The sequence below is a fragment of the Protopterus annectens genome, chromosome 4.part1 (assembly GCF_019279795.1).
Source record: "Protopterus annectens isolate FY-2018-M chromosome 4.part1, PAN1.0, whole genome shotgun sequence".
Taxonomy (NCBI): domain Eukaryota; kingdom Metazoa; phylum Chordata; order Ceratodontiformes; family Protopteridae; genus Protopterus; species Protopterus annectens.
In genome coordinates, this window is record NC_056734.1 from 810740621 (window position 1) to 810752629 (window position 12009).

At 39.5% G+C, this 12009-nt stretch overlaps 1 protein-coding gene across 2 annotated transcripts in view; it reads left to right on the forward strand.

Annotated features, from left to right (window-relative positions):
- Window positions 1-12009, forward strand: part of LIMS2 (LIM zinc finger domain containing 2) — a 668134-nt gene that overhangs the window by 222362 nt on the left and 433763 nt on the right. For both annotated transcript variants that reach the window (XM_044070568.1, XM_044070570.1), the window contains exon 3: window positions 1254-1320. In XM_044070568.1, the coding sequence (XP_043926503.1) occupies window positions 1254-1320 (67 nt within the window). The remainder of the gene's footprint in view (window positions 1-1253; window positions 1321-12009) is intronic.

Below are 12009 nucleotides of genomic sequence, written 5' to 3' on the forward strand. Positions count from 1 at the left end.
AGACTGTTTGTTGCTGGCTCTTACTTCTGCTTGGAGGGTTTCTGAGCTCCAGGCCATTATGGCCATGCTTTCTTTTTTGATTTTTCACAGAAACAGGGTGTCCCTTCATACTAATCCTTTTATACCCAAGGTAGTCTGAGCTGTTCTTGAATCAGTTGATACAGCTCCCTTCCTTTTTTCTTTCTCCTCAGTCTGCTACTGAGAGGTTCCTGCATACCTTGAATTTGCACAGACAGCTCGAAGGACTATTTGCAAGTCTGATCAACATTTTTGTTTCCTTTAATCCCAAATCTCTGTTTTTGGCTGTTTCTAAGCAAACCATCTCCCCCTGGATAGCTAAGGCCATTTCCTTGCGTTATTCTTCTCATGGAAAATCTCTGTCTGCTTCTGTTAAAGCTCATTCCACTAGGGCTGTAGCCTCTTCTGGTGCTTTCTTCAAGGGGTTGGACACCAGTTCCATCCTTGAAGCTGCTACTTTTCTAAGCATTATAAGTTGGATATGGATTCTAGGGCCAGAGCAGGTTTTGCTGAAACCATTTTATGTGGGTTTATTGAGGGGTCTTCTCAGCCTTCCACCTCCCATTCCGTTTCTTAAGCTTTTTTACTCTCCCTTCTGTAATGAATACTGCAACAGTGATATGGATGGACATCTACTGTTATGGTAAGGTTTTACACAACTGTACTTTGGCTGAGATACTGCAGTTTTGATCTTGGTATATATAGCGCAGAAGTTTAACTTTTGCGTTCACACTTTTGAATGTCATTTGCAAGTTGGTCACATTTCTGACTCAAAACTTTATTTTTATCTAATTACTGAGTTCATAGGTAGGTACTAGGCTATCTGCCTGAAGGCATTTATAAGCCTAGCCAGAATGTGTTGGTTTTTGCAGCCTCCTTAGATTAGTTCCCTGTTCCTCTGTCCAGCAGAACCACTGAAGTGATCCCCGAGGTAAACTTTCTGTTTCCCATCCATTTTGTTGCATTTAAATGTTAACTTTAGTACATAAAGACAAAGATTGCCTTAATACTTGTAAGTGCTAATATCTGTTCTCTTAAAAGAATACCATTTTATTTTAGAATCTTTTATTATTATTCTAAATTAACAAAAGCATGAAGATTTACAGTATTTGGTACTAGTTGAACCAGACCAGTTTCTAAAAGGTACTTGATGTGGTTTGTCCACTTATGTATTGTTTCTGTCATTGAACATGTCCTATTTTGATTTATCATGCTTTATTTTTCCTTTGTTTCAGTTTGAAGGACGAAAGTATTGTGAACATGATTTTCAAATGCTGTTTGCTCCATGCTGTGGAGAGTGTGGTAAGTGAAGATGATGACCCACACTATATAGTTTAATGCAACATGGTACTATTGAAATGCAATTTTTGGATTAAAAAATGAAATGTATACAATTCTGGCAGAAAATGTAGACTTTTTAATATGTTTTGTGTCATTACAACAGTACTGTTTTCTAGTTCAAGTTTAACTTGCAAGATTGCTTTGCCTACCTCATTTGCCCACGCAGTGTTACATGGCCTGACTCCACAGCAACTCTATAGTGGACATATTAAAGGTGCATTACACTTCCCAGGTTTCTTCTACATTCTTTCCATTCTGTTCCGAGTTTCCATTCTGAAGTAGATCTGTTAGAACATAGTTGGGGGAGCCAAGAATTTATGGCAGAGATGTAATCCAAGGTTTAACATTTACCATTGCTTGAATTTAAGAGCAGTAAAAGAAATCCAGTCCTAAGCTGCCTAAGGTTATTCATGTCCACCAGTTGGGCATGTGTGGCATTATACTAAGAGCTGGGTTCAACAAAATGAATGTGAGGCTACGAGAGGAAACTGGCCCCAATGGAAATGTTCTGGCTGGACTGTCTTCCAGTAGCCTTAGGAATCTTGTTAGTGTGCTGGTAAATTCCAGAATGGTGGCCTTTATCAAATCTCTGGCCATTGAAGACGTGCCTGAAGATTGTAGGATTGTAGGAAAGCAAGCATGGTATCATTGAAATAGGGGAAGGCATTGAAAATCTGGGGAACCACATGCCTTTTTATGCTAATAGCCATATGAGAGGATTATGGGGGGGACCCTGGTGGAAGGATTGGTTGCCTTCCTAGGGGCAGCAATCTCCAAAATAGTAACCATCATGGTGTAGCTATTCAGATAGGATTTATTTATATGACTGAATTACAGGCAGACTTGACTGGGGATTACTAATTGATGTAGCCCAGCTGAACTTCACAAATGTCTTTGTTTAGTGCTTTACAGGTGGCTGTTAGGAAAACATTAGAGGTTGGAGGGAATGCAGGGTTGAAGGGCAGGACACAGGATGTTGAGAGGAACTAGTGCATTACCACCATGGTCTGTTATGAATCCAATACTTCATATCCTAAGGAGCAGATGACAGGATTAGCCTCTTTTGACAATAAAACTTTTTGGTGCAGCATTGGAGGATGGGAGAAAATTCCAAGGAAGGACTTGGTAAGTAAGACAAAGTGGGCCGAAAGGTGGAAGTTGAAGTTTTATATAGACTAAAGCAAAAGTAGTGCCACTGAAGGGTACTCTCATTTGAGACTTTTGATGACTAAGTTACAACAGTCCTGGTGTGAAATATTGGGTGGGGGTGTGGAGCTCAAGGCAAGAGATGAAGAAGAGGTTATGGGGATGTTGATCACATCAGGGCTACACTACCAAAAATAGAGTGGGAGGGTAGTGGTAGCAGCATATAGAATGATGTATCTTCACAGGGGATAGATTGCAGATGCAAAGAGATAATGCTTTCACTCCACCTTGGTCAAGCACACTTTGAGTTATGTGTGAAGTACTGAGATGACAAAAGGAGAGAGACATGGAAAGCCATTAGAAGGATATGTGGTATGTTGGTCATAAGGATATGACTAGAGACTCAAGGAGCTGGACCTCAAGGGAACATGATGCAGGTTTACAAGATCATATTGGGAGGATGTGAAGAAGTCACATTAACTCAAAGGAGAGAGGGTATAGGAAGCAACACAGGCGTCCGATTATAGGAATCGACCGCTTCTTGGAGATGTGACAGTACTTTTTCAGAGTGTGTTGTGGACATATGGAATGGATTACGTCTAATATATGTGGAGAGGGAATCCAAAGGAGTGTGGGACAGGTGGACAAAAAGTGAAGAGGAGGGTAAGCTGAACAGGATGTAAAATAGTAGTTGTGATTAATGGAAAGAGTACATATGTTTTTATTTTCACATTATAGATAAATTTAACTGGCTCAGCATGATCTTGGCTTCTGCACAAGTACTCCGCTTAAAGTTCTTCAGTGATTTAATTTTATAGGAATCTCTGGTTAAGGATCAACTAGACTTTACTGAAATCTGCTCTGCTGAAGAAGGCTATTCTGAATCCCTTTTACTTTCTGAGCTCCCTAGTGTTATGGAGACCTCCAGCTAAATACAGCCATTTCCAAGATCACAGTACCTTAGGAATGGAAGCATTTATCCTTAAGTGCTTTTGAGCATCTAAATTATATGCAAAAAATGAATATGGAGAATCTGGCTTTTGTTGAATCACATTTCAGGTAATCCCAAAACTCCTGTTTGGCATTCCTAGTTATATTGCATTTAATGGTGTCTCTACTGGTCTTTACAAACATACACAAGCAGCAGTGACAAGACTGTTTTTATGTTTGTACTTAAGCTACAAGTCCTTATTCAAGCAGTTTGGCATACAGAATTATGTCTTTGAGCTGATAACAAGCTTCATCCTGATGTCCTGGGTTTGATTCTCTCCACCTCCCTTTGCCTTCTGTATGACTCAGAGTGCGTCACTTGAGCACTGTTTCCAGGCCTGTAGTGGAAACAAGGCCTCATCCTAGATGTACAACACAGTTAACAAAATATATAAATGAAAAATAAAAAGTGGAATTTATAACCTTCTGTCTGCTGTGTAGTAACCAAAGATAGTGGGCACTGACAGAATATAAAAGTGTTTTTGCAGGGGCAAAGCCTGTTCTGTCCCCTTACATCCTTATACTAACTGCACAGTTGTGCAACACTGGTGAAAGGGGAAACTCTACAATATTATGCATGGTGGTTTCATGCAAACAGTGGTCCTGTAGTCCTAAATCTCAACAATTCAACCTATGAGCAAAGATAAATTTGATAATGTGTTTGGGCAGTTACAGCCTGATCATCTGGATATTGAGCATATCTAGAGAAGCCACTGATTTGGTAAGAGGGTTGCTGGACATAGGGAAACCACAGAAGTGCTTTGTTTAATTTTTGAAGTGTACAACTAATGCCATTTCTGAAGTTTTTACTGTTGTGTGAGATCAGTGGATAGCAGCATAACTGGACCTTTCACAACCAATTACTTGAACAGTACTGCAACCCATCAATTTGAACCCATTCAATTTGAAATAATGCTTAAAAACTAGAGCCTTTTCTTGTGGGAAACACTGAATTTGTATAAACAAGCTCGGCAGCTGCAAAGTTGGAAGGAAACAGACATACACAGCTTCAACTCACTTTCACATTCATGGGCAATATCTTAAGCTCCAACATTTACAGTGGGTAACTACATGAGCATTTGTCTAAACAGTATCGGTTACATCACAATCAGTAGTGATCAAGCTCTGTGTTCCAGTTTTTGGAATGGACCCCTGCATATCACTAAAGGACTGTGATATCAGTTTCCCTTATCTACTTGAAGAAACTTTTTATGCTATTCTGAGTTTGCATATAAACAAACGGCTAATATGAAAAAAATTTCCTGGTTTATATACAATAGAAATAGTAGATATTCATTGTATTGGTCACTGCTGCAGTAGCCTTGGCTATATTGCTTATATCCTGCATAGGATATAATGGCTGGCCAGCTTGCAGAACTTCAGGGTACTTTCCATGTACTCAAATTGCCAATCAGCTTGTGTTGAGTTGTCTGAAATGACTAGTTCTGGAGCTCTGCTGCCAAAGGGTACACTCCTATGAGGCTTTTGAGGATTGACAGTCAGCTTGTGCTGTTCCTTTTTCTGGCAGATAAGTTCCCTTTGGGTGAAAATCCATTTAAAAATTGTTTTAATAACACTTTCCTCTTTTAGGAAAACTTTATTTTAATGTCAGGAGTTTGTGTTTTAATGGATTGCCAAGAGACTGTTGTACTTTTAAAACGGAGTGCCCTTATAGGTTCACAGGCAAGTACTAGGCTAGCTGCCCTTGCGGGCCTTTTTAAGCCTAGACTGTTTCCCTTTTTGTGATTGAAACAACTTATTCCATTTGGTTATATATTGGCCTTGACCATCCAATTGTCAATAATTATATATTGCTCCTAATGAGAATAACTGGGATCATACCATAGATAATTTGAGGGGACCCATGTCAGTAGTAAATCATTTAGGAATTGCCTCTGTTCATTAGTAGTACAGGGTCAGTCCTGAGATAAATTTTGTTTTCCATCCATAGATCTAAGTTGTGCTTGAATATGGATAGGGATGAACATTGTTTTATGTGGATGGGGAGTCTGTCTTAGAACATTGGTATCCTCCGAGAGATATAGCTGTCCAACCAAACTGTTGTGGTGATGTTGCAGAAGAAGTGTAGCTCTCTATATCATAACTCTCAACCTCTTAGCACAAATACATCTGGATCAAGCCAAAAATAATGGTGGGACAAAGCCTGAAAATTAGGGACAAATTTTAAATATTGTTCTGATAGACTTAGAAAGTTGTTAGAATAAAAGGACTCTTGTTACTATGCATTTTCTGAAGGATATGAAGTCTGAAACTCAAATGTCTGTCATTATTTAGTGACTTCAGTCCTTGTTAATATGTCACAAAAATCCAGAAAACCACAAATTTTAAGAGCAAGAGACCAAAAACATCGGGCAAAAATATGGCCATTCTACGAAAATCTGGACAGTTGAGAGGTATTCCCTAGATCAAGTATTTCTGTTGCCAATTGACTTTCTGATGTGCAGTAAATCTAGCAGTAATGGGTTAGAGGATGCTTTGTATGACAAACACAGGTCACCTCTTTGCAGTCTGTAGTATACAGAGTATAGTGACGGGGCTTTGAGTTGGTCCATTTAGGACATGCTGTTTAGGGCTTGTATTGTTTTAGTAAGGTATCTCTTTGGGCATTCCAGTTGTTTTATGTCTCTGAATAGCTGCATGCCAAAGGTGGCATTATATTCAATGACTGGCCAATGATGGCTGAGTAAGGGGAGGCAATGATATTTGTAGATCTAGACATAATCTCTTTATAAGCTGTGCAATATAGAAGGTTTTTCTTACAGCAATGGATGCATGTTTGTCAAATGTTGGGTCACTGTACACAAGTTCCAAAATCCAGAACAACTGGGTCATTTGTTAGGGGTGCATTGACATTGTGGTAATTCCCTGGGGTAGATGACTTCCTAAAGGATACAATATTTTTTTAGCATTTAGTTTCATTCCGCAATTTTGGCACCTGTTTCCTGCAGGATGGGTAAGTCATTTGGAGATTCAATGACTGTTCTTGGCTTGTTATTGTCTTTTACTTCAGAAAAGCAGATAAACAGGAGAGTTTCTAGCACAGAACCTGGGGGGGGGGGGATCCACAGGTGATTGGTCTCTTTGTGGTGGTTACAGCACCTATTTTAATTATCTGCATCCTGTCTGTGAGTCAGCAGGCAATCCAAGGGGTGATGTGGAGGTTTATTCCCAGTTTATTTAGCTTTTCTACTATGCCTGCCTGGGGAATTGTGTCAAAAGCTTTGGCCAAGCTGAGGCATGCAATGTGTACTATTTGCCTTCATCTATTGCTTTGGTGACATTTTCAAAAAATTCCACCAGGTTGAGTAAGTGTAACCTGCCCTTGATGAATTCAAACAGAGATGGGTCCACTGTTTGGAGGTTCTCTATGTCCTGACTGATTAGTGTTTGATAATTCCATGGCTTTGAATATGAGGCTGGTGAGACTTTTGGGTCTGTAATTGCCTGGGTCTATAGAAAGTCCTTCCTTATACAGGAGAATGATTATAGTTCTCCATTCACTTGGTACAAAACCTGTGTAGGGGCTGTGCCTGAACACTCTTAGGAGTGTGGCTAAATTGTGCTTCATACTATTTAAGATGCATCCAGGGCTATTGATAGGGCCTATCAATTTAGTATTTTTAGCTTTTGATAACACTTTTAGGACTTGATCTTGTGTAATAGCTGGAGGTGAGCCAGTTTCAGGTATATCTTGAGGGACAGATTGAGAAGACAGAGAGGGTAAAGTTAGGATTAAATTTATCAGCCAGTAGGTTCACCATATCTTCAGCCTCAGTGTAGGTAACGACGTTCACAATCAGGTCACTGCATTTCTGCATTGTGCTTTTAAGATTACGAACATAAATAAAAAAAATGCCTTCTGATCTTTGGCCTGGGTAACGATTTTAGACTCGAACTTGGCTTTGGTGGATTTTATTAAGCTTTTGAGTGTTTATTTTAGTAACAAGGGCTCTAACATTCTGGGAATCACTTTTCTTATTTTTGTTTAAAATTCTTTTCCTTTATTTTAAAGTTCTCTGATGATATGATGGTTCCATGTGGGTTTGTTTCTGGAGTTTGCCTTGCACTTGTTCCTATAGGGTACAGCTGTATCCATGCAGCTGATTAAATACTAATATATTTATATTTAGCTGAAATTTGTTTCTGTATATTCATTGGAGTTAACTGGGTTTGCTGGGGATTTGAAGCTTGCTAATGTTTCACTTAGGAGTAGGAAGCCTGCTTTTTAAAGAAATTTCTGCAGGTACTTTAGGTGGAAGGAATTTCTGGTTTCAGTTTTATTTCGAAGGAGACTGCTTTATGGTCATACCTAACAAGTGATGAAGATACACAAAGGATGGTGCAGGATGCTTCCATATTAGTAAGGGCAAGATACAAGATGTTATTCTCCCTAGTGGGAACTCTGGCTAATTGTCCCAGGGAATTTGTATTGACAAAGTCCAGGAATCCCTGTGCTTGTGCACTACTGGTGGTGTAGGTTTCCCAGTCTATAGCTGGATAGCTTAGATCACCTAAGAACATGGTATTGGGTTTAATAATGAGTAATTCTTGAGCTCTTTTTCTCCTGTCATTTTAAAAGTTGTTTAAAGTAACTGAAAACCATTTTTTTCTGTGGAGAAATTTGTGTATTTTACTTTTTGGGCTGGTGAAGTATTTCAAAGTGCTTTTTATTGTGTTTTTATGTAAAAAAAAAGTGACTACTAAAGACTTTCGTTTTACCAGCTGTTGCAGTTTGTTTTCCCCAGAAAAGTGGCATCATTTTCAGCTTGAGCATGGAACAGACCATCAGTCCCATGGTTAGTCCCTTCTTCCTGCCACAAAAAGAAAAGGTTAAGCAAACAGACTTTGCCAACATAGCAGGCTAGCAATTTACCTGAGCTGCAGGTGGGTGACTCTGCTGTGACCATTTATTGTACCTCAGAGCACTCATCTTTTACCCTGATCCTTCTAATATAGCCCCTACAGCCACTATGGACCAGAGGTTAGCTACATCCTCTGTGGCTGTTGGGTCCTCTGAGTGCACAAGAGAGAGCCACTGTTGTCGGTCCTGGTAGAGGGATGTTATACTCATCCCTGGGGAAGCTGCAGCTACCATTAATAATACTTTAGCCCTGTTTTTCCTGTAAAAAAGAAACCAAACACTATTCATGTAGTTGTTTCTCCTCAAATTTCCTTAGGAGTAGTTTACTGGGTCTGTCACAGGTTTAATTCAGGCTATTGATATTCTTAAAAAGTAGCTTCTGGTAAAAGAAAGGAGGATACCTGTTTTCCTAAATAGATTCAGGATTCTGAATCTGGGAAAAGAGATGAATGGACAGATACATTTTTCCCCTCTGATTTCTGATTCAGACTCCGAAGAGAGCTCAGTTTGTGAATCTTCATGTGGAAGCTTCTCTTTCTTTTAGACTATTTCCAGAATGTGCTAGTGTTTTCAGAGGGAGAACACTGGGGTTTCTCAGTCCCTCAGAAAATACTATGAGCTGTTACAAGAAGAAATTTCCAGAACCTTCACCCATTCCTCTAGTTCTGTCAGGTATGGAAAATGTGCATGTTACTGCTTACAGTTTTCTTGATAGTCTGCTAACTGCCTCTAAAAAGGCAGATAGGATGTGTAAAATTCCTTAGTCTTAAATTTTTATACACTCTTCCCAAACCTGACCCAGCAGATATAGCTTTAATTAATCCCACTGCTGCTAAACATTTAGATAATTCCATTCATACTCTTTCTGATAAGGATGGGAAAATTATTGATAAGTATGAGGAAAAATGTGAATGCTTTTGCATCTTTGATTTTCATGATTTTGAATTGTGAGGTTCGTATATTAACGATTGTGCTGACTAATTTTGAAAGTATGAGGAATATTTTGTTTGCAGTTTCCTCTCCATGATGAAAAATATGCTTCAAATAATTTAGTTACTTCTATTGTAAGAGTTACTAGTCATTGCTTACACAATTGTGCGCATGACTCATTTGATACTTCGAAGGCTATGGCCACTGATACTGTTTTGAGAAGGTCTGCCTGGCTGCATTCTCCTAATCTCCCAGATAATGTTAAAATAAGATATTACATTTTCCTTTGGATCGAGATTGTTTTGGCCTCTCTGCTGCAGAGATGATCAAAAAGTGTGATGAAAATGTAAACTGATAGAGTGAGTCTCTAGGATTTTCCAGGCCTCTTTTTCTAAATTTTCTAAGGGATTCTCTAGCCCCTTAGCCAGTTTTGGCAAAAAAAGTCTCAATAAAATGCAGGTAAATAGATATTTAAGAAACAAATGGCAAGGGGATTTAAAAAAAAAAAAAAAAAACTGTGCAACAAGTCAGAATAACTGTACAAGGGACCTCATCCCACCCCTTACCCTGACAGACCAATTTCCCTTCCAGAAAGTCTGAATCTCCACTTTTTTCTTTGGCAACAGACACTTTCAGACAGATTGTTTCTAAATATGATTTATCAAGGTTACAGATGGCAGTGGGAGGAAATTCCTCCTTTCCAGGGGGGAATCCTCTCATCCAACAGACCAGACCCTTTTGTTTCCTCCTGGCCTTCATTGCATGCTATCCCAGGGAGTGATTGAACCAGTTCCTCCTTCCAAGCTGGCGAAAGGTTTTTATTCAAGAATGATTTTAGTGCCAAAAAAAGAAAATGCTTGGAGACCAGTTTCAGATCTTTCTTTCCTGAACCTGTTTGTGATAATACCCAAATTCAAAATGATTTCACTTCACGACCTATTACCTCATTTTCCTCATTCAATTTACTTGGTAACACTAGAAAGAAGGTTACTGTTCAAACAAACTTTCTTAAGGTTTTGCTTATCTGGATCGCATTGTCGGTTCTCTCCCTTACCCATTGAACTATCCACTGCACCAGGAATGTTCACAGTGCCCAGCTCCAATTACAGCTCATTGCAGGCTACATGGTATCCACATTTATTTCTTATTTAGATGACTTGGTTATCTTTGTAGAGTCTTTCTCAAAGTGTCAGGAATCTCTTACTTGGGCGAGAGCTCTCTTACACAAGCTGAGTTTCCAAGAGAATGTTCAAAAGTCTTTTTTGACTCCTTCACAGAGAATTGTGTTCTTAGGGTGTTAGCTAGACACTTCAGTTCAGAGAGGCTTCTGCAGGAAAAAAAATAGATCTTTATCTAGATCTATTTCTAAGGTCTCCCACTCAGACTTCAGTCACTGCAAGGAAATCCCTCAGGATTTTTGGTCTCATGGCATCTATAATTCTCATGATGCCCCTGGCAAGACTCCATATGAGAAAGATGCCATTTAGGCTTTCTTGTCAGTAACAAATGGGCTATAGGTCTTTGTTGTTTAGGTTTTGCCTCAGCAGAATGAATGAGTTGACTGGGTACATGTAGCAGAATCACTGGACAGGGCACTGTGGGAGGGAGAATAAACATTTAATAGTATTGTATAATCCTTAAATGAAAATTTATGTATGGGGGGAGTTTAATAAAGCCTATATGGACTTTTTTTCCATGTAGGCATAATGACCCACTGCTTACATGAAAATAAGCAGGTGTGCAACCCGGTAAACAGAGCTGAGCGGTGTGCATGAATGCGCCAACACAGAAGTATCCGTGGCATGCAAATCGCCTCATAAGCAGGTGAATTGCATGCAAATGAGGGACATAGAGTGATCCAGCAAGCAGATAGGCAGACCTGCAGACCCCGTGTTGGTGTCTGTAGTGTACATGGAAAAATTCAGTGTACAGGATGTAAAACAGACAACAGGGGCTGTAAAAATGCAGTTAGATGAGCAGAAATAGCATAGCAGACACAGATATGTGCAAAACTATCCACTGTTTGTCCAAAACCGTATGGAAAATTTAAAGTTATTTTATTATTTTTAATAATCTGGATATGTTTGCATGGCATGCTGCAATGCACAAACATGCCGTTATGAAGAAAAAAGTGTTAAACAAAATGTATTAATATGCGACAGAAATGTATTATAGGACCCTGTGTTGAGTATCTACAATGGTAGAATGGTGCTGTTACTAATGAGGCAAGGCCTGGAACCGCGTAGCTCGCAGGTTGTGTGCATGGATCTCTATGCAAATGAGCTGAGGTTACTGAATAGCACAAATGGGTATTTGTGTTTGCAGATCCTATCCATGTAGGTACAGAACTGTGTTGGTGTCCAGAGAAGAGGTAGCAGAAATCAAAGGAGGGTGCGTCTGAGGACTTGTAAGTTCATTGGAGTTCAGTAGCACCTGTTTGCACATCGTTCTGCTGAGCAGGGGTGTGTGTACAGTGTCTACTAAACTTTGTTTCCCTTCGGGGCAAGTGTTTCATTGTGTTTGAGTGTATTTGTGCAGCACGCCACTGTGCTGAGTGTGACCTTTCATGGGGTTGTGCACATTGAATGTTGAGCACTATTTACCTTTGAGGAGCGTTTTTGTGCGGGGTGTCGCAGTGCTGAGCGAGGAAGGCTGTCCAAAAAAAAAAAAACAAATTGTCTGAGAAAGGCAATGATATCTTA